This window comes from Salvelinus namaycush, chromosome 5 (assembly GCF_016432855.1).
Source record: "Salvelinus namaycush isolate Seneca chromosome 5, SaNama_1.0, whole genome shotgun sequence".
NCBI classification, from domain to species: Eukaryota; Metazoa; Chordata; class Actinopteri; order Salmoniformes; family Salmonidae; genus Salvelinus; species Salvelinus namaycush.
In genome coordinates, this window is record NC_052311.1 from 1,431,290 (window position 1) to 1,454,770 (window position 23,481).

The window sequence follows — 23,481 nt, forward strand, 5'->3', positions numbered from 1 at the left end:
CACAACCGTATTCCCTCTGTACATCACAACCGTATTCCCTCTGTACATCACAACCGTATCCCCCCTGTACATCACAACCGTATCCCCCCTGTACATCACAACCGTATCCCCCCTGTACATCACAACCGTATCCCCCCTGTACATCACAACCGTATTCCCCCTGTACATCACAACCGTATCCCCCCTGTACATCACAACCGTATCCCCCCTGTACATCACAACCGTATCCCCCCTGTACATCACAACCGTATTCCCCCTGTATATCACAACCGTATTCCCCCTGTATATCACAACCGTATTCCCCCTGTATATCACAACCGTATTCCCCCTGTACATCACAACCGTATTCCCCCTGTACATCACAACCGTATTCCCCCTGTATAGCAACCGTATCCCCCCTGTACATCACAACCGTATTCCCCCTGTATAGCAACCGTATCCCCCTGTACATCACAACCGTATTCCCCCTGTACATCACAACCGTATTCCCCCTGTACATCACAACCGTATTCCCCCTGTATAGCAACCGTATTCCCCCCTGTATATCAACCGTATTCCCCCTGTACATCACAACCGTATTCCCCCTGTACATCACAACCGTATTCCCCCTGTACATCACAACCGTATTCCCCCTGTATAGCAACCGTATTCCCCCCTGTATATCAACCGTATTCCCCCTGTACATCACAACCGTATTCCCCCTGTACATCACAACCGTATCCCCCCTGTACATCACAACCGTATCCCCCCTGTACATCACAACCGTATCCCCCCTGTACATCACAACCGTATTCCCCCTGTACATCACAACCGTATTCCCCCTGTATATCACAACCGTATTCCCCCTGTACATCACAACCGTATTCCCCCTAAGCACAGGCAAAATCCTAGAGGAAAACCTGGTCCAATCTGCTTTACAACAGACACTGGGAGACAAATTCACCTTCCAACAGGACAATAGCCAAAAACACAAGGCCAAATAAACACTGGGGTTGCTTACCAAGACGACATTGAATGTTCCGGAGTGACCGAGTTACAGTTTTGACTTATTAACGGCTTGGAAATCTATGGTAAGACTTGAAAATAACTGTCTAGCAATCACCAACAACCAACTTGACAGAGCTTGAAGAATCTTTTAAAGAATCATGTGCAAATATTGTACAATCCAAGTGTGCAAAGCTCTTAAGAGGCTCACAGCTGTAATCGCTGCAAAAAGGTGGTTCTAATACGTATTGACTCAGGGGTGTGAATACTTACGTAAATTAGATATTTCTGTATTTCATTTTCAATACATTTGCAAAAATGTCTAAAAACACGTTGTCATTATGGGGATTTGTGGGTAGATGTGTCAGAATACAATTCAATCCATGTTGAATTCAGGCTGTAACAACAAAACAAGTCAAGTGGTATGAATACTTTCTGAAGGAACTGTATATATTTTCAAATTAGTGCCAATTTTTTGGCTCACAAATTGATTTTGACAAACAAATCGTAAAAAACATCCCGATGTGAACTTTCATCCAACACATTTGCCCCCCCCCCCCCCCCCCCTCCCTGCCTTAATTTAGTGCACTACTTCCCTTCCTGTTGGTAGTAGTGACGGAGTAGCTAGCGAGCTACTACAGAGTCCATGGACTGCAGTGGCTTAGCTCCTACCATGGAAAAGCCAGAGACAGCGAAACACCTTGAAGAGACCGTGCTGCCTGCCTGCCCCCGGACTTTCTCTCCCTGCAAGCCCACCTCCCTGCCTGCCCCCGGACTTCCTCTCCCTGCGAGCCCACCTCCCTGCCTGCCCCTGGACTTCCTCTCCCTGCGAGCCCACCTCCCTGCCTGCCCCTGGACTTCCTCTCCCTGCGAGCCCACCTCCCTGCCTGCCCCTGGACTTTCTCTCCCTGCGAGCCCACCTCCCTCCCTGCCTGCCCCTGGACTTCCTCTCCCTGCGAGCCCACCTCCCTGCCTGCCTGCCCCCGGACTTCCTCTCCCTGCGAGCCCACCTCCCTGCCTGCCCCTGGACTTCCTCTCCCTGCGAGCCCACCTCCCTGCCTGCCTGCCCCCGGACTTCCTCTCCCTGCGAGCCCACCTCCCTGCCTGCCTGCCCCTGGACTTCCTCTCCCTGCGAGCCCACCTCCCTGCCTCCGGACTTTCTCTCCCTGCGAGCCCACCTCCCTGCCTCCCTGCCCCTGGACTTCCTCTCCCTGCGAGCCCACCTCCCTCCCTGCCTCCGGACTTTCTCTCCCTGCGAGCCCACCTCCCTGCCTGCCCCCGGACTTTCTCTCCCTGCTAGCCCACCTCCCTCCCTGCCCCCGGACTTCCTCTCCCTGCGAGCCCACCTCCCTGCCTGCCTGCCCCTGGACTTCCTCTCCCTGCGAGCCCACCTCCCTGCCTGCCTGCCCCTGGACTTCCTCTCCCTGCGAGCCCACCTCCCTGCCTCCGGACTTTCTCTCCCTGCGAGCCCACCTCCCTGCCTCCCTGCCCCTGGACTTCCTCTCCCTGCGAGCCCACCTCCCTCCCTGCCTCCGGACTTTCTCTCCCTGCGAGCCCACCTCCCTGCCTGCCCCCGGACTTTCTCTCCCTGCTAGCCCACCTCCCTCCCTGCCCCCGGACTTCCTCTCCCTGCGAGCCCACCTCCCTGCCTGCCTGCCCCTGGACTTCCTCTCCCTGCGAGCCCACCTCCCTGCCTCCGGACTTTCTCTCCCTGCGAGCCCACCTCCCTGCCTCCCTGCCCCTGGACTTCCTCTCCCTGCGAGCCCACCTCCCTCCCTGCCTCCGGACTTTCTCTCCCTGCGAGCCCACCTCCCTGCCTGCCTGCCCCCGGACTTTCTCTCCCTGCTAGCCCACCTCCCTCCCTGCCCCCGGACTTCCTCTCCCTGCGAGCCCACCTTCCTATCTCCCTGCCCCCGGACTTCCTCTCCCTGCGAGCCCACCTCCCTCCCTGCCCCCGGACTTCCTCTCCCTGCGAGCCCACCTCCCTGCCTGCCCCCGGACTTCCTCTCCCTGCGAGCCCACCTCCCTGCCTGCCTGCCCCCGGACTTCCTCTCCCTGCGAGCCCACCTCCCTGCCTGCCCCCGGACTTTCTCTCCCTGCGAGCCCACCTCCCTGCCTGCCTGCCCCCGGACTTTCTCTCCCTGCGAGCCCACCTCCCTGCCTGCCTGCCCCCGGACTTTCTCTCCCTGCGAGCCCACCTCCCTCCCTGCCCCCGGACTTCCTCTCCCTGCGAGCCCACCTCCCTCCCTGCCTGCCCCCGGACTTCCTCTCCCTGCGAGCCCACCTCCCTCCCTGCCCCCGGACTTCCTCTCCCTGCGAGCCCACCTCCCTGCCTGCCCCCGGACTTCCTCTCCCTGCGAGCCCACCTCGCTGCCTGCCCCCGGACTTCCTCTCCCTGCTAGCCCACCTCCCTGCCTGCCCCCGGACTTCCTCTCCCTGCGAGCCCACCTCCCTCCCTGCCTGCCCCCGGACTTCCTCTCCCTGCGAGCCCACCTCCCTGCCTGCCCCCGGACTTCCTCTCCCTGCGAGCCCACCTCCCTGCCTGCCCCCGGACTTCCTCTCCCTGCGAGCCCACCTCCCTGCCTGCCCCCGGACTTCCTCTCCCCTCTGCGAGCCCACCTCCCTCAGACTCAAACCATGAACTTTCTAACGACTGTCCATCATGTTGATTTTTCTAAATTGCATCTATTTTTGTTGTTGTTACTTATAAAGCGCTTTGAGATTAGTGTAATGAAAGTACGTAATGAATAGCGTTATTAAAGTTTAATAAATCATTATTACTTTTGACCAGAACCCCATGGGCCCTGGTCTAAAGTAGTGCACTATATAGGGAATAGGGCCCTGGTCTAAAGTAGTGCACTATATAGGGAATAGGGCCCTGGTCTAAAGTAGTGCACTATATAGGGAATAGGGCCCTGGTCTAAAGTAGTGCACTATATAGGGAATAGGGCCCTGGTCTAAAGTAGTGCACTATATAGGGAATAGGGCCCTGGTCTAAAGTAGTGCACTATATAGGGAATAGGGCCCTGGTCTAAAGTAGTGCACTATATAGGGAATAGGGCTCTGGTCTAAAGTAGTGCACTATATAGGGAATAGGGCCCTGGTCTAAAGTAGTGCACTATATAGGGAATAGGGCTCTGGTCTAAAGTAGTGTACTATATAGGGAATAGGGCCCTGATCTAAAGTAGTGCACTATATAGGGAATAGGGCCCTGGTCTAAAGTAGTGCACTATATAGGGAATAGGGCCCTGGTCTAAAGTAGTGCACTATATAGGGAATAGGGCCCTGGTCTAAAGTAGTGCACTATATAGGGAATAGGGCCCTGGTCTAAAGTAGTGCACTATATAGGGAATAGGGCCCTGGTCTAAAGTAGTGCACTATATAGGGTGTAGGGAGCCATTTGGGACTCAGGCGAGGGTACTCACCATGCGTGGGTGCTGCCTCTGGAGAGGGAGAAACTGGCTGAGACGAGTAAGGTGAGGAGGCTGGTGGTGGGGGGGCGGCCCCGGAGGGTTGGGGTGCAATATAAAATGTTCGCTGGAGATCAGGGGTGGGAAAGCTTGGTAAGACACTGGCAAATGCTGCATTGTACAGGCTTGGATGAGCTAGAAAAATAGAGAGAGAGAAAGACAGAACACACTGTTAATAACAAAATTGGTAGTAATAAACGGTGGTTAACCATACAGAACAAGACTGACAGGGCCGTCCTCAAGAAACCAATTCTACATAAATCAAAGCAGTAAAGATATAATCACCTATGGACTAAAAGGCAATCTATGATCTATGGGTATTACCGGCCATCTACGGGCCAATCCTTACGCTACACCAACACACGAACAAGAGTGAATATGTCCACAGCTCAGATGCAATGATGTCAAGAATATTGGCAAATATCGCGCTGCTAAAACAGCATGAGAAAGAGACAGTGTCGGTAGGGCTGCTACATCGACAGTGAACACGACTGAAGTGGTATGGCGTGTTGTCGGGAGTTGAATGGCGTGTTGTCGGGAGTTGAGTGGCGTGTTGTCGGGAGTTGAATGGCGTGTTGTCGGGAGTTGAGTGGCGTGTTGTCGGGAGTTGAGTGGCGTGTTGTCGGGAGTTGAGTGGCGTGTTGTCGGGAGTTGAGTGGCGTGTTGTCGGGAGTTGAATGGCGTGTTGTCGGGAGTTGAGTGGCGTGTTGTCGGGAGTTGAGTGGCGTGTTGTCGGGAGTTGAATGGCGTGTTGTCGGCGTTTGAATGGCGTGTGTCGGCAGTTGAGTGGCGTGTTGTCGGGAGTTGAGTGGCGTGTTGTCGGGAGTTGAGTGGCGTGTTGTCGGGAGTTGAATGGCGTGTTGTCGGGAGTTGAATGGCGTGTTGTCGGCGGTTGAGTGGCGTGTGTCGGCGGTTGAGTGGCGTGTTGTCGGCGGTTGAGTGGCGTGTTGTCGGGAGTTGAATGGCGTGTTGTCGGGAGTTGAATGGCGTGTTGTCGGGAGTTGAATGGCGTGTTGTCGGGAGTTGAATGGCGTGTTGTCGGGAGTTGAATGGCGTGTTGTCGGGAGTTGAATGGCGTGTTGTCGGGAGTTGAATGGCGTGTTGTCGGGAGTTGAATGGCGTGTTGTCGGGAGTTGAATGGCGTGTTGTCGGGAGTTGAATGGCGTGTTGTCGGGAGTTGAATGGCGTGTTGTCGGGAGTTGAGTGGCGTGTTGTCGGGAGTTGAGTGGCGTGTTGTCGGGAGTTGAGTGGCGTGTTGTCGGGAGTTGAGTGGCGTGTTGTCGGGAGTTGAGTGGCGTGTTGTCGGGAGTTGAGTGGCGTGTTGTCGGGAGTTGAGTGGCGTGTTGTCGGCGGTTGAATGGCGTGTTGTCGGCGTTTGAATGGCGTGTTGTCGGGAGTTGAGTGGCGTGTTGTCGGCGGTTGAATGGCGTGTTGTCGGGAGTTGAATGGCGTGTTGTCGGGAGTTGAATGGCGTGTTGTCGGGAGTTGAATGGCGTGTTGTCGGGAGTTGAATGGCGTGTTGTCGGGAGTTGAATGGCGTGTTGTCGGGAGTTGAGTGGCGTGTTGTCGGGAGTTGAGTGGCGTGTTGTCGGGAGTTGAGTGGCGTGTTGTCGGGAGTTGAATGGCGTGTTGTCGGCGTTTGAGTGGCGTGTTGTCGGGAGTTGAGTGGCGTGTTGTCGGGAGTTGAATGGCGTGTTGTCGGGAGTTGAGTGGCGTGTTGTCGGGAGTTGAATGGCGTGTTGTCGGGAGTTGAGTGGCGTTTTGTCGGGAGTTGAATGGCGTGTTGTCGGCGTTTGAATGGCGTGTTGTCGGGAGTTGAGTGGCGTGTTGTCGGGAGTTGAGTGGCGTGTTGTCGGGAGTTGAGTGGCGTGTTGTCGGGAGTTGAGTGGCGTGTTGTCGGGAGTTGAATGGCGTGTTGTCGGGAGTTGAATGGCGTGTTGTCGGGAGTTGAATGGCGTGTTGTCGGGAGTTGAGTGGCGTGTTGTCGGGAGTTGAGTGGCGTGTTGTCGGGAGTTGAGTGGCGTGTTGTCGGGAGTTGAGTGGCGTGTTGTCGGGAGTTGAGTGGCGTGTTGTCGGGAGTTGAGTGGCGTGTTGTCGGGAGTTGAGTGGCGTGTTGTCGGGAGTTGAGTGGCGTGTTGTCGGGAGTTGAGTGGCGTGTTGTCGGGAGTTGAGTGGCGTGTTGTCGGCGGTTGAGTGGCGTGTGTCGGCGGTTGAGTGGCGTGTTGTCGGCGGTTGAGTGGCGTGTGTCGGCGGTTGAGTGGCGTGTTGTCGGCGGTTGAGTGGCGTGTGTCGGCGGTTGAATGGCGTGTTGTCGGGAGTTGAATGGCGTGTTGTCGGCAGTTGAATGGCGTGTTGTCGGGAGTTGAATGGCGTGTTGTCGGGAGTTGAATGGCGTGTTGTCGGGAGTTGAATGGCGTGTGTCGGCGTTTGAGTGGCGTGTGTCGGCGTTTGAGTGGCGTGTGTCGGCGTTTGAGTGGCGTGTGTCGGCGTTTGAGTGGCGTGTGTCGGCGTTTGAGTGGCGTGTGTCGGCGTTTGAGTGGCGTGTGTCGGCGTTTGAGTGGCGTGTGTCGGCGGTTGAGTGGCGTGTGTCGGCGGTTTGAGTGGCGTGTGTCGGTGGTTGACTGGCGTGTGTCGGCGGTTGAGTGGCGTGTGTCGGCGGTTGAGTGGCGTGTGTCGGCGGTTGAGTGGCGTGTTGTCGGCGGTTGAGTGGCAGTGTTGTCGGCGGTTGAGTGGCGTGTGTCGGTGGTTGAGTGGCGTGTGTCGGTGGTTGACTGGCGTGTGTCGGTAGTTGACTGGCGTGTGTCGGTAGTTGACTGGCGTGTGTCGGTGGTTGACTGGCGTGTGTCGGTGGTTGACTGGTGTGTGTCGGTAGTTGACTGGCGTGTGTCGGTAGTTGACTGGCGTGTGTCGGTAGTTGACTGGCGTGTGTCGGTAGTTGACTGGCGTGTGTCGGTGGTTGACTGGCGTGTGTCGGTGGTTGACTGGCGTGTGTCGGTGGTTGACTGGCGTGTGTCGGTGGTTGACTGGCGTGTGTCGGTGGTTGACTGGCGTGTGTCGGTGGTTGACTGGCGTGTGTCGGTGGTTGACTGGCGTGTGTCGGTGGTTGACTGGCGTGTGTCGGTGGTTGACTGGCGTGTGTCGGTGGTTGACTGGCGTGTGTCGGTGGTTGAATGGTGTGTGTTGGTAGTAGGGGTTGGAACCAAAATTATTTTCCAATCGTTTCGGTCTGCACAGAAGCATTATTTTTTAGTTCCGTTCCACTGTTTTGACAAAATAAAGTTCTGAACCGGTTTGAACCCACAAAGAAGTACTGGTTTATATCGTTCTTTTCTCTTCCTTTTTAAAACTGAAATACATATATATAATATATTTATTTTACATTTAGCTCTACATTAAATGACTTCACCAATCAGTGCAGATAGAACAACTTGTTGTGGAGTGGGTAAGCAATTTAATGTGTATTGGAAAGTCGTTAAGAGCACATTGTATTTTGCATTAACGGCAGAGTTGAATCATAATGAAAGATGAACACACACTGTGCTGACAGTCACAGTGTAGCGCGCGAGATGCAACTGAAGGAGAGGGCAAGAGAGGATGGAGGAAGCTTGCCTTGCAGCGCTGGGCATCTTCTTATGACATCGTTATCTGAATTAGGCCCACACAATTATACCTAGGGAGGAGTGGCTTCTATGGAGAAACTTTGAATATCTGAGTTGGTTTAGTGTTGGACCAGAGAAGCTAGCGAGCTAACAAGCTTATGTGTGCAGAGCAGCACTAAAATTTAAAACACATCCTACCTTCTTGAAGATAATAAATCCAATGTGAAACGTGATAATGTTAGTTAATATACTATAGTTAAAAAAGTAAATCCATTCTTATCTAATTAAACATATCTTCCTAATTTCTGAATTACACCTGTAACGTCGTCAGTAGGCTACAGTAACCTGCGCTTCAGAGGGGGAGGGCCTACAGTAACCTGCGCTTCAGAGGGGGAGGAGCTACAGTAACCTAAGCTTCAGAGGGGGAGGGGCTACAGTAACCTAAGCTTCAGAGGGGAGGAGCTTTCCAGCTGGCAGGCAGACGCTGGAATAAGTTTCTGAGTGACAGAGTGAGGGATTTGCATAGACGCTTTGTTTGTGATTTTTGTGGGACCAAAAAAAATTGTTCCCATGCTTTTAAAATAACGGTTCTGTTCCGGAACAGTTTAGATAACTTTTGTTTTCGATTTGGGTTCTGATCCTCAAATAATCTTGTTATTTTCCAGTTTTTGGTTCTGTTCCCCCTGAACCAGTTCTAACCCTTGGTTGGTAGTGGTATGATGGGTTGCTGAGGTATGCTAGCTAGTGTGGCTGGAGTGGTTATGGTGTGTAGGTAGCAATGTATTAACAGTGGGTACGGTGCGTAGGAAGCGGTGTATTAACAGTGGGTACGGTGCGTAGGAAGCGGTGTATTAACAGTGGCTACGGTGCGTAGGAAGCGGTGTATTAACAGTGGCTACGGTGCGTAGGAAGCGGTGTATTAACAGTGGCTACGGTGCGTAGGAAGCGGTGTATTAACAGTGGCTACGGTGCGTAGGAAGCGGTGTATTAACAGTGGCTACGGTGCGTAGGAAGCGGTGTATTAACAGTGGCTACGGTGCGTAGGAAGCGGTGTATTAACAGTGGCTACGGTGCGTAGGAAGCGGTGTATTAACAGTGGCTACGGTGCGTAGGAAGCGGTGTATTAACAGTGGCTACGGTGCGTAGGAAGTGGTGTAGTAACAGTGGGTACGGTGCGTAGGAAGCGGTGTATTAACAGTGGGTACGGTGCGTAGGAAGCGGTGTATTAACAGTGGGTACGGCGCGTAGGAAGCGGTGTAGTAACAGTGGGTACGGTGCATAGGAAGCGGTGTATTAACAGTGGGTACGGTGCGTAGGAAGTGGTGTATTAACAGTGGCTACGGTGCGTAGGAAGCGGTGTATTAACAGTGGGTACGGTGCGTAGGAAGCGGTGTATTAACAGTGGGTACGGTGCGTAGGAAGCGGTGTATTAACAGTGGGTACGGTGCGTAGGAAGCGGTGTATTAACAGTGGGTACGGTGCGTAGGAAGCGGTGTATTAACAGTGGGTACGGTGCGTAGGAAGCGGTGTATTAACAGTGGGTACGGTGCGTAGGAAGCGGTGTATTAACAGTGGGTACGGTGCGTAGGAAGCGGTGTATTAACAGTGGGTACGGTGCGTAGGAAGCGGTGTATTAACAGTGGGTACGGTGCGTAGGAAGCGGTGTATTAACAGTGGGTACGGTGCGTAGGAAGCGGTGTATTAACAGTGGGTACGGTGCGTAGGAAGCGGTGTATTAACAGTGGGTACGGTGCGTAGGAAGCGGTGTATTAACAGTGGGTACGGTGCGTAGGAAGCGGTGTATTAACAGTGGGTACGGTGCGTAGGAAGCGGTGTATTAACAGTGGGTACGGTGCGTAGGAAGCGGTGTATTAACAGTGGGTACGGTGCGTAGGAAGCGGTGTATTAACAGTGGGTACGGTGCGTAGGAAGCGGTGTATTAACAGTGGGTACGGTGCGTAGGAAGCGGTGTATTAACAGTGGGTACGGTGCGTAGGAAGCGGTGTATTAACAGTGGGTACGGTGCGTAGGAAGCGGTGTATTAACAGTGGGTACGGTGCGTAGGAAGCGGTGTATTAACAGTGGGTACGGTGCGTAGGAAGCGGTGTATTAACAGTGGGTACGGTGCGTAGGAAGCGGTGTATTAACAGTGGGTACGGTGCGTAGGAAGCGGTGTATTAACAGTGGGTACGGTGCGTAGGAAGCGGTGTATTAACAGTGGGTACGGTGCGTAGGAAGCGGTGTATTAACAGTGGGTACGGTGCGTAGGAAGCGGTGTATTAACAGTGGGTACGGCGCGTAGGAAGCGGTGTAGTAACAGTGGGTACGGCGCGTAGGAAGCGGTGTAGTAACAGTGGGTACGGCGCGTAGGAAGCGGTGTATTAACAGTGGGTACGGCGCGTAGGAAGCGGTGTATTAACAGTGGCTACGGTGCGTAGGAAGCGGTGTATTAACAGTGGCTACGGTGCGTAGGAAGCGGTGTATTAACAGTGGCTACGGTGCGTAGGAAGCGGTGTATTAACAGTGGGTACGGTGCGTAGGAAGCGGTGTATTAACAGCGGGTACGGTGCGTAGGAAGCGGTGTATTAACAGCGGGTACGGTGCGTAGGAAGCGGTGTATTAACAGTGGTTACGGTGCGTAGGAAGCGGTGTATTAACAGTGGGTACGGTGCGTAGGAAGCGGTGTATTAACAGTGGGTACGATGCGTAGGAAGCGGTGTATTAACAGTGGGTACGGTGCGTAGGAAGCGGTGTATTAACAGTGGGTACGGTGCGTAGGAAGCGGTGTATTAACAGTGGGTACGGTGCGTAGGAAGCGGTGTATTAACAGTGGGTACGGTGCGTAGGAAGCGGTGTATTAACAGTGGGTACGGTGCGTAGGAAGCGGTGTATTAACAGTGGGTACGGTGCGTAGGAAGCGGTGTATTAACAGTGGGTATGGTGCGTAGGAAGCGGTGTATTAACAGTGGGTACGGTGCGTAGGAAGCGGTGTATTAACAGTGGGTACGGTGCGTAGGAAGCGGTGTATTAACAGTGGGTATGGTGCGTAGGAAGCGGTGTATTAACAGTGGGTACGGTGCGTAGGAAGCGGTGTATTAACAGTGGGTACGGTGCGTAGGAAGCGGTGTATTAACAGTGGGTACGGTGCGTAGGAAGCGGTGTAGTAACAGTGGGTACGGCGCGTAGGAAGCGGTGTATTAACAGTGGGTATGGTGCGTAGGAAGCGTTGTATTAACAGTGGGTATGGTGCGTTGCTGACATGGACGTCACTGACATTCCAGCTCTTCCTTTTCAAACTCACAGGAGGAGGAAGGCAGCAGAGCAGAGAGAGCTGTCCGCTGAACATTACCGAGCATGCTGGGAGCTGCTGACTGTTGCACCCTGGGAGAGGTTGCCCGGCGTGGATGGGGAAACCGTGCGTCGTCACCGTGGTAACAGTGTAAGAGATGGGAACGGATCCCTGGTGCAATATTAGTACAAGAGAGAAAACAACGATTCAGTCAATTTTCCAAACAACTTTAAAAGACAAAACGTAACAGTGACGTCTCATTTTAAAGACTGTTCTGTGGATCATCTTTCTCCAAAGCTCACAGTATCATAGAGCCTAACAGACGGCATAAATAACTCACATCTGGCCCAGATCTTAAACCAGTGTGAATTTTTTAATTCACTAAACCACAACATTTTAATTTAACTTTTATTTAACTAGGCAAGTCAGTTAAGAACTCATTTTTATTTACAATGACGGCCTACCGGGGAACAAGTGGGTTAACTGCCTTGTTCAACATACACTCTGAAAGTAATGAAAGTAAAGTCGCACATTCTTCTCTAGTCTTAACATTTTGATTGTGTTCCAAATGGTACCCTATTAAATGCAGTACTTTTGACCAGGGGCCCCAAAGGGAATAGGGTTCCCCCACTACTACAGCGGTGTGGTACCTACGTACCTGGTCGTGTAGCTCCACCATGACGGGGGTCTGTTGATGCTGAGGTGGGTGTGCGACAGGGTGAAGCATGCGTGGCGGTGCACTGGCGTGGCTGTATTGTCTGGACTCATCTAAAAGAACCTGCTGATGTTGCTGGGAGAAGAGAGGGTGGTGGAAGTCCTGGAGCAAGGCGCTGTGGAGTACAACCGGTCGGTCTCGACTCCCCCACTGTCGTCTCACTGGCGGGCTGCAGGAACATCAAGGAAGCACACCATAAAACATCAGGCATACCATGTATTAATTTTTTTTTTGAAGTGTATCCAATGATCTATTTAGGATATACATAAGATTGTCTTTAATTTAATGTTATTTATTTGACATTAAAACATGTTTATGAATATCACAAGTTAGAGAAGTTTAGTGGGGGTGGGGGGGGTGTCCCTAAACAACAGCTAGAATCCAAAAGAGATGGTGGTCGCCTTTTTGTATTTTTGGGGGGTCTGGAACCTCAAGTAAGCACACTGTGAAACATCAAGGATACCATGCATAGACCATCTACATGATCTGTTTGGGATATACTACATGATCTGTTTGGGATATACTACATGATCTGTTTGGGATATACTACATGATTTGTTTGGGATATACTACATGATTTGTTTGGGATATACTACATGATTTGTTTGGGATATACTACGTGATCTGTTTGGGATATACTACGTGATCTGTTTGGGATATACTACGTGATCTGTTTGGGATATACTACGTGATCTGTTTGGGATATACTACGTGATCTGTTTGGGATATACTACGTGATCTGTTTGGGATATACTACGTGATCTGTTTGGGATATACTACGTGATCTGTTTGGGATATACTACGTGATCTGTTTGGGATATACTACGTGATCTGTTTGGGATATACTACGTGATCTGTTTGGGATATACTACGTGATCTGTTTGGGATATACTACGTGATCTGTTTGGGATATACTACGTGATCTGTTTGGGATATACTACATGATCTGTTTGGGATATACTACATGATCTGTTTGGGATATACTACATGATCTGTTTGGGATATACTACATGATCTGTTTGGGATATACTACATGATTTGTTTGGGATATACTACGTGATCTGTTTGGGATATACTACGTGATCTGTTTGGGATATACTACGTGATCTGTTTGGGATATACTACGTGATCTGTTTGGGATATACTACGTGATCTGTTTGGGATATACTACGTGATCTGTTTGGGATATACTACATGATCTGTTTGGGATATACTACATGATCTGTTTGGGATATACTACATGATCTGTTTGGGATATACTACATGATCTGTTTGGGATATATATTACATGATCTGTTTGGGATATACTACATGATCTGTTTGGGATATACTACATGATCTGTTTGGGATATACTACATGATCTGTTTGGGATATACTACATGATCTGTTTGGGATATACTACGTGATCTGTTTGGGATATACTACATGATCTGTTTGGGATATACTACATGATCTGTTTGGGATATACTACGTGATCTGTTTGGGATATACTACATGATCTGTTTGGGATATACTACATGATCTGTTTGGGATATACTACATGATCTGTTTGGGATATACTACATGATCTGTTTGGGATATACTACATGATCTGTTTGGGATATACTACATGATCTGTTTGGGATATACTACATGATCCGTTTGGGATATACTACATGATCTGTTTGGGATATACTACATGATTTGTTTGGGATATACTACATGATCTGTTTGGGATATACTACATGATTTGTTTGGGATATACTACATGATCTGTTTGGGATATACTACATGATCTGTTTGGGATATACTACATGATCTGTTTGGGATATACTACGTGATCTGTTTGGGATATACTACGTGATCTGTTTGGGATATACTACGTGATCTGTTTGGGATATACTACGTGATCTGTTTGGGATATACTACGTGATCTGTTTGGGATATACTACATGATCTGTTTGGGATATACTACATGATCTGTTTGGGATATACTACATGATCTGTTTGGGATATACTACGTGATCTGTTTGGGATATACTACGTGATCTGTTTGGGATATACTACATGATCTGTTTGGGATATACTACATGATCTGTTTGGGATATACTACATGATCTGTTTGGGATATATATTACATGATCTGTTTGGGATATACTACATGATCTGTTTGGGATATACTACATGATCTGTTTGGGATATACTACATGATCTGTTTGGGATATACTACGTGATCTGTTTGGGATATACTACATGATCTGTTTGGGATATACTACATGATCTGTTTGGGATATACTACATGATCCGTTTGGGATATACTTAGACAATTTACATTATTTTTTCGATACAACACCATACAATGTATGATGCTTTTCTTCAATTCATGTAAACTATGAGAGTAGTTTATCAAATACAGTCAAAGAAGAAGTGCTGTCTGGGTAGTTGGTCCTTGAATACGGCACAAATGATTCCTAAACCCTATGTAGTAGACCAGAACACACTATTCAGGAAACCTCAGGATGGATGGCTCATTATTCCATGATGACAGTTGATTTTTTTTTAAACATGTTTTTAAAGAGGGTGTGTGTGCTTCCCAAATGTATCCCTATTCCCTATATAGTGCACTACTTTTGACCAGAGCTCTATAGGGTAGTGTACTGTATAGGGTAAGGGGTGCCATTTGAAACACACAGAGTACTAAGGGAGTACTATTCACCTTCTCCTGAGGTGCACTGGTGTGTTGCAGGGCTCTCCTAGGAACCTCCTCTGGTTCAAGGGGGCTGTCGGTGGCCGCCTATTCACTGCTATTTCCCATGGTCGCATTGGTGACGTCGTGGGGACCGACGAGTCACACTCTGGAAGAGGAGAGCAGGGGTGCTGGAGGCACGTGTGCCTTCTAACCTCTGGCTTTACCCTGAAAATAAAACACTATTAGCTACCCAACCACACTCACTAGCCTGGATACGCAAAACTGAGGTTGATTTTAAATGTGTGTGTGTGTCTATATAGAAAATCATTTCTGGGTAACAATTAGGTACCTTAGTGTAACAGATTTCCAATAAAAGCTTGCAAAAATAACTATTTCTCAAGCAAGAATTTAGCTAGGACTGTCTGGGAGTGGAGAACTGAAAACTAGCTGTTATTGGCAGAAAGGTTTGGAACTCTTTGTTATTGGTCTATTGACCAGTTTGACACATGGTGATGTCACCGTGGAAAGCTGAAACTCCCGCCCACGCAAACCTGCCGATTAGAAGGTCCTGTGCAGAACTACATCTGATCAAATGTTTTCACACTTTTACAGTGTTAGTTTCATCGGCTGTTGTACAATATGAGAAAAAAAAACCAGGAAAACAGAAATTTCACTGCACCTTTAAGATGTAAAACATTTTCTATCAGACCAAAAAAAAACTAAAAAAATACTACACTAAGTCACTCTGGATAAGAGCATCTGCTAAATGACAAATGTATAGCTACTGACTGTAGCTAGCTATACGTGCAAGGTATTTACACAGGTAGCCCAATTCGGATGTTTTCCACTAATTGGTCCTTTGACCAATCACGTCAGATTTATTCACAACAGATGTTTTCAGAGATGATCTGATTGGTCCAAAAAATCTATAAGTTAAACAAAAATAGAAACACATTGGGCTGCCTGTAGAATCGCCGGACTATTTAAAGTCATAAATTCGTAAATAGGGGGCGCTGTAGCTAACAAACAAAAACAAGGAAAGCCATGTGCTCAGGGAGAAACAAAGCAACAACAAAGGACGAGGAGTTAGCTAAATAAGTAGCAATAACATATTCGTTTCACGTTTTAATGAGACAGGCATGCAACGTTACACTTCTATTTTCATTTACAGATGCATGGCTGAGATTCCATGATGCTAACGCATTTAGCCTCAAAAAGCACAAAGGCATTGCTTGCAATGGACACAGGCGCTAGCTAGCTGTTATATAAGCCAAGAAAGCCGTCCACTGTCAACCACATTTTTGTAGTGTGCGTGTTGCACAAAAGAATCAAGCTTTTCAAATCATATTTCGCAAATATGCTAGCTATCAATAGCCAAATGCATAAAAGGAACATGATTAGCGTGATAGCTAACCTGCCTAGCATCGTTAAATGTTTTCCATTTAGCTAACTGAGAATGTTTAACTAGCTAGCCACCTTAAGCGAACTTGCTTTAGTCTCAACTCAGAAGACTAGAGATGCACGGACTGAGGTTATATACCCTATGGCTAACTTAATTGGTTAACGTTCGCAGGCTGTGTTATGCTAGTGGATAGCCTATTTGCTATCTAACGTTATTGCACAGTCCGTCCAGGTGTCTAAATAAATACAAGCTGGTATATTATTTTTCTAACGAATGCTTCGTTTAGAATGATTAATTACGATAAATGTAATAGGCACCTTTCCTTCACGCGTGTTATTGTCACGGAGCGCCTTGGATAGCGTTGTTTTTGACGAAGCCACCTCTCTTCTGCCCGAGTGTTAAAAACACCAATCACAAACTGTAGGCGAGGCCGAAACCAAGTATGCTTTATAGCTACATTGTATCCCAAATAAACTATTCACATCCTGTGGGGATAGGAATTCTTGATCACAAATACATACAAATCAAAAAGACATATAGGTCTGGCACAGACACAACTTTGATGCTGAAAAACTAAACTAGGTACAGCTTTTAACCTCTTTAGGTTTTCCCTTTTTTTTCTCAAATTTTCGTCTGAAATGACATTCCCAAATCTAACTGCCTGTAGCTCAGGCCCTGGAGCAAGGTTATGGATATTCTTGGTACCATTTGAAAGGAGACACTGAGTTGAGTGGAAATGTGAAAGGAATGTAGGGTAATATAACACAATAGATCTGGTAAAATATTATACAAAGAAAATAAAAAAACTTTATTTTGTATTTTTTGTTAAATGCAAGAGAAAGGCCATAATGTATTATTCCAGCCCAGGTGCAATTTAGACTTTGGCCACTAGATGGCAGCAGTATATGTTTGTTTTTTAAAGACTGATCCAATGAACCATTGCATGTCTGTTTCAAATTTTGTATCAAGACTGGCCAAATGTGCCTAATTTTTATATTAATAACTTTTAATGTTCAAAATTGTGCACTCAAACAATAGCATGGTATTCTTTCACAGTAATAGCTACTGTAAATTGGACAGTGCAGTTAGATTAACAAGAATTTAAGCTTTCTGCCAATGTCAGATATGTCCAGGGACATTTTCTTGTTACTTACAACCTCATGCTAATTGCATTAGCCTACGTTAGCTCAACCGTCCCATGGAAGAGACACCGATCCCAAATAAGTTTTGAGAAGAACTAGACCACGTGTGTCAAACATTTGGTATTCAACGAGGTCTGGAGGACTGCACTGAAAATTTGTTTGATTTCCTCGCTGTCAAAATGTGCAAAATATTGTCCTCTACCCATTGTTTTTGGCATTTTCAATGCTCCCTGACTGTCTAGCTTTTATTTCAGTGATTATTAGCGAGTTGTACATGGTCAAGAAACAATGAATGTAGGTCGATTCTCATTTCTACACTGTTTCCATTTGTGATTTCTAAAATCAAATAAACTTTTGTCACATGCGCCAAATTCAAACAGGTGTAGACCTTACAGTGAAATGCTTACTTACAGGCCCTTAACAAACAATGTAGTTAATTAAACAAAAAAAAGTAAGAGATAAAAATAACAAATAATTAAAGAGCAGCAGTAAATAACAATAACGGGGCTAAATACAGGGGGTTCCGGTACAGAGTCAATGTGCGGTGGCACCGGTGTCGAGGTAATTTAGGTAACATGTAGGTAGAGTTATTAAAGTGACTATGCATAGATAATAACAGAGTAGCAGCAGCGTAGAAGGGGGGGGGGGGCAATGCAAATAGTCTGTGTAGACATTTGATTAGCTGTTCATGAGTCTTATGGCTTGGGGGTAGAAGCTGTTTAGAAGCCTCTTGGATGTAGACTTGGCGCTCCGGTACCGCTTGCCGTGCGGTAGCAGAGAGAACAGTCTACGACTAGGGTGGCTGGAGTCTGACAATTTTTAGGGCCTTCCTCTGACACCACTTGGTATAGAGGTCCTGGATGGCAGGAAGATTGGCCCTGGTGATGTACTGGGCCGTTCGCACTACCCTCTGTAGTGCCTTGCAGTCGGAGGCCGAGCAGTTGCCATACCAGGCAGTGATGCAACCCGTCCGAATGCTCTCGATGGTGCAGCTGTAAAACCTTTTGAGGATCTGAGGACCCATACCAAATCTTTTCAGTCTCCTGAGGAGGAATAGGTTTTGTCGTGCCCTCTTCACAACTGCCTTGGTGTGCTTGTACCATGTTAGTTTGTTGGTGATGTGGACGCCAAGGAACTTGATCTCTCAACCTGCTCCACTACAGCCCCGTTGATGAGAATGGGGGGTTGCTCGGTCCTCCTTTTCCTGTAGTCCGCAATCATCTCCTTTGTCTTGTTCATGTTGAGGGAGAGGTTGTTGTCCTTGTACCACACGGTTAGGTCTCTGACCTCCCTATAGGCTGTCTCATCGTTGTCGGGGATCAGGCCTACCACTGTTGTGTCAGCAAACTTAATGATGGTGTTTGAGTCGTGCCTGGCCGTGCAGTCATGAGTGGACAGGGAGTACAGGAGGGGACTGAGCACGCATCCCTGAGGGGCCCCCCGTGTTGAGGATCAGCGTAGGGGATGTGTTGTTACCTACCCTTACCACCTGGGGGCGGCCTGTCATGAAGTCCTGGATCCAGTTGCAGAGGGAGATGTTGAGTCCCAGGGGCCTTTAGCTTAGTGATGAGCTTTGAGGGCACTATGGTGTTGAACACTGAGCTGTAGTCAATGAATAGCATTCTCACATAGGTGTTCCTTTTGTCCAGGTGTGAAAGGGCAGTGTAGAGTGCAATAGAGATTGCATCATCTGTGGATCTGTTGGTGCGGTATGCAAATTGAAGTGGGTCTAGGGTTTCTGGGATAAACGTGTTGATGTGAGCCATGACCAGCCTTTCAAAGCGCTTCATGGCTACAGACGTGAGTGCTACGGGTCGGTAGTCATTTAGGCAGGTTACCTAAGTGTTCATGGGCACAGGGACTATGGTGGTCTGCTTGAAACATGTTGGTATTACAGACTCAGACAGGGAGAGGTGGAAAATGTCAGTGAACGCACTTGCCAGTTGGTCAGCGCATGCTCGGAGTACACGTCCTGGTAATCCTTCTGGCCCTGTGTAACTGATGTGAAATGGCTAGCTAGTTAGCGGTGGTGCGCGCTGATAGCATTTCAATCGGTGACATCACTCGCTCTGAGACCTTGAAGTAGTTGTTCCCCTTGCTCTGCAAGGGCCGCTGCTTTTGTGGCGCGATGGGTAACGATGCTTCGAGGGTGACTGTCGATGTGTGCAGAGGGTTCGAGCCCAGGTAGGGGCGAGGAGAGGGACAGAAGCTATACTGTTACACCTGCGGCTTTGTGAATGTTGACCTGTTCAAAGGTCTCACTCACATTGGCTGCGGAGAGCGTGATCACACAGTCGTCTGGAACAGCTGATGCTCTCATACATGTTTCAGTGTTACTTGCCTCAAAGCGAGCATAGAAGTTATTTAGCTCGTCTGGTAGGCTCGTGTCACTGGGCAGCTCGCGGCTGTGCTTCCCTTTGTAGTCTGTAATAGTTTGCGAGCCCTGCCACATCCAACGAGCGTCAGAGCCGGTGTTGTACAATTCGATCTTAGTCCTGTATATGTTTGATGGTTCGTCGGAGGGCATAGCGGGATTTCTTATAAGCCACCGGGTTAGAGTCCCACTCCTTGAAAGCGGCAGCTCTACCCTTAAGCTCAGTGCGAATGTTGCCTGTAATACATGGCTTCTGGTTGGGGTATGTACGTACAGTCGCTGTGGGGACAACGTCCTCGATGCACTTATTGATAAAGCCAGTGACTGATGTGGTGTACTCCGCAATGCCATCGCAAGAATCCCGGAACATATTCCAGTCTGTGCTAGCAAAACAGTCCTGTAGTTTAGCATCTGCTTCATCTGACCACTTTTTTATGACTGAGTCACTGGAGCTTCCTGCTTTAATTTTTGCTTGTAAGGAGGAATCAGGAGGAGACGAGTTTGATAAGGTCTCACCCCCTTCCTGTACAAAGGACCGAAGACAGCCGTTTAACAAAGTGACTTTAACATGTTTTGCATGTCTTAAATGTTTTACCTTTGTTAAATAATTTGTACACATTTTAAATGGCTTTTACAGAATTTTATGTTTTTTACAAGAAAAAGTACTTTTATTCATGGTTGTTTCTATTGTTTTTAACAACATGTACTTTTTAACAAATTTAAATGTAATATTCAAATACTGTGTTTTATGCTTTTTTGCCGTTTTTATGTGTATAAAATGATGTGCAAAAATATATGAGCTGTTTTAAAGGAAATGCAACAATAAAACTTTTCCAAAAGAAAAAAAACATGCAGTCCACAGAGCTACTATCTGCTAGTACTCATTGCTAGGTAGTCATGTTAGCACACCCTGCTAGGTTAGTCATGTTAGCACACCCTGCTAGGTAGTCATGTTAGCACACCCTGCTAGGTAGTCATGTTAGCACACCCTGCTAGGTTAGTCATGTTAGCACACCCTGCTAGGTTAGTCATGTTAGCACACCCTGCTAGGTTAGTCATGTTAGCACACCCTGCTATGTTAGTCATGTTAGCACACCCTGCTAGGTTAGTCATGTTAGCACACCCTGCTAGGTTAGTCATGTTAGCACACCCTGCTAGGTTAGTCATGTTAGCACACCCTGCTAGGTAGTCATGTTAGCACACCCTGCTAGGTTAGTCATGTTAGCACACCCTGCTAGGTTAGTCATGTTAGCACACCCTGCTAGGTTAGTCATGTTAGCACACCCTGCTAGGTTAGTCATGTTAGCACACCCTGTTAGGTTAGTCATGTTAGCACACCCTGCTAGGTTAGTCATGTTAGCACACCCTGCTATGTTAGTCATGTTAGCACACCCTGCTAGGTTAGTCATGTTAGCACACCCTGCTAGGTTAGTCATGTTAGCACACCCTGCTAGGTAGTCATGTTAGCACACCCTGCTAGGTTAGTCATGTTAGCACACCCTGCTAGGTTAGTCATGTTAGCACACCCTGCTAGGTTAGTCATGTTAGCACACCCTACTAGGTTAGTCATGTTAGCACACCCTACTAGGTTAGTCATGTTAGCACACCCTGCTAGGTTAGTCATGTTAGCACACCCTGCTATTTAGTCATGTTAGCACACCCTGCTAGGTAGTCATGTTAGCACACCTTGACACCTAGTCATGTTAGCACACCTTGACAGCTAGTCATGTTAGCACACCTTGACAGCTAGTCATGTTAGCACACCTTGACAGCTAGTCATGTTAGCACACCATGGGAGTTAGTCATGTTAGCACACCTTGCTAGATAGTCATGTTAGCACACCTTGCTAGATAGTCATGTTAGCACACCCTGCTAGCTAGTCATGTTAGCACACCTTGCTAGCTAGTCATGTTAGCACACCTTGCTAGCTAGTCATGTTAGCACACCTTGCTAGCTAGTCATGTTAGCACACCTTGCTAGCTAGTCATGTTAGCACACCTTGCTAGCTAGTCAGTAACATCAGGTTATGATGCTGCATATAACTAGTCAAATCACAGATAGACAAGGTAAAAATATGTTGTTCTGCCCCTGAATAAGGCAGTTAACCCACTGTTCCTAGGCGTCATTGAAAATAAGATTTTGTTTTTAACTAACTAACTTAAAATTAAAAAATTAAAAATGGAGCAAAACATTAGAATTTTCGAATCCGAGAGTAAATATTGATTGATGAAAGTCACCTTGTCCGAGAGAGATTTACATAGTTATCAAAACGGCACGCCAGGGTAAGCCTACACAAAGCACAGCCCTAATTTTAAGTGTGGGAAAAATGAATGGTGGAAAAACGATTGGAACAATTTCCTTGTTTGACCGCCAGGTGTTAAGGTTATTATGACTCACACTGTGGTACTCTATAGAGAGAGGCTTGCTTGGTGTTAGCACATGCGCAGATCAAATACACAGTTGGAACGCCATTTAGGGGGTTTTACATGTCCTAATAATTCGAAAGATTGTTCAGAAAATCAGGTGTTTTAATCGGCGTATGTTTACTTCGATTTTTGACCTTACACGGATTAAGATACACAGAGTAAGGCGTTTACATGACTATTACATAATCACTTTAATATCGAATTATTACTGTGCATGTAAAAGGTACTCACTATAGTGGTGCTTGCACAGGATATTTATCTGTGGAATAAAGTGAAGTGGGCCAGTAACGGGAGCGACAGACATTGAGAATTGCCTAAACCAAATAAATAAAGTATATATTTTTTAAGTATATTGATCCAGCATACATATATTTTGCCCAGAAACATTGCATCATGGATTATGTCTGAGCATCTGCACGTCAGGCCTGGCTGTCTGATTGCTTCACTGCAGATAAAAACACTGCAATGTTGCAGACGGGAATATTAATATAAGGGGGAAGGAGACCAATGCATCCTTATTGGGATGTTCTAACCATCTTTTACTGGACATAACACCGGTTCGGGAAGTGGGAGACAGCGTAAGGATAGACCCCGTTTCCTATGCCGAATGTAAACATTACTCTCTCCTAGCGAAATAGAAAACAAGGAGGGGCTCAAGGCAGGCTGGGGGGAAAAGACAGACAGCGAAGCCCAACGCAGTCCCTGGAAAAACTGCGACCCAGCTAAGCTAAACTAGCACGCAAACAGGAACAGAAAATCTATTCAAACTGTCTAGACAACGTGATAAATATCGTTACCTGGTTGTTAATTAGCAAACATTTGATTTAATGATACTCCTTGTAATCCTTCATATCTCGTTCATATTTTCGGTGCGGCATTGTCGTCAGCTGTTCCTATGTGGAACATTCCGTGGATTTCACCACTATTGTAAAGAAAGGTACATACATTATACCTTGTATTACAAAACACCTGAAACCAACATCCTACACGGGATTTATGACTAAACGCCGCAAAAATTGTAATCACAATATACTCCAGCTGATTGTACATAGCTGGTAGAGCACCCTGACACTTGTTTTGAGGGTTCGCAGTAAACGGTTTACCCCCATTTGGGCGCATTTGAGAGAGCGCACTCCATCCTGTCTGCTTTACCGTAATGACAGTATGAGTGTTTCAGCGTAATATCCCCAATGTCATGTGTCGGCTGTCAAGATCACTTGTCTATAAGTAGGTCAATGGCCTCATATCTAAGGGATTTTGACTTTATATGCTCCTTTGTTTTAGTTTGTACCAATGCAACTTCACTATCAGGTACACGATGGTCATTAGTATCCTTCCAAGAATGTTGTAGAACATCCCTATAGTATTACTACACCCAACGGAGGTGGTCGGGACTAGGAACCACACTTAG

The 23,481-nt window shown here is 47.7% G+C and overlaps 1 protein-coding gene across 2 annotated transcripts in view; it reads right to left on the reverse strand.

Annotated features, from left to right (window-relative positions):
- Nucleotides 1-23,158, reverse strand: part of LOC120047844 (RING finger protein 44-like) — a 47,634-nt gene extending 24,476 nt beyond the window's left edge. The window contains exons 1-5 of one of the 2 annotated variants that reach the window (XM_038993391.1): nt 22,868-23,158; nt 14,754-14,951; nt 12,001-12,226; nt 11,403-11,513; nt 4,410-4,589 (exon numbers count right to left, since the gene is read on the reverse strand). In XM_038993391.1, the coding sequence (XP_038849319.1) occupies nt 4,410-4,589; nt 11,403-11,513; nt 12,001-12,226; nt 14,754-14,860 (624 nt within the window). In that variant the 5' untranslated portion in view covers nt 14,861-14,951; nt 22,868-23,158. Of the gene's footprint in view, nt 1-4,409; nt 4,590-11,354; nt 11,514-12,000; nt 12,227-14,753; nt 14,952-22,867 lie in introns of both variants that reach the window. The other variant, XM_038993390.1, reaches the window with a different exon arrangement.
- Between the last annotated feature and the right edge of the window lie 323 nt (nt 23,159-23,481).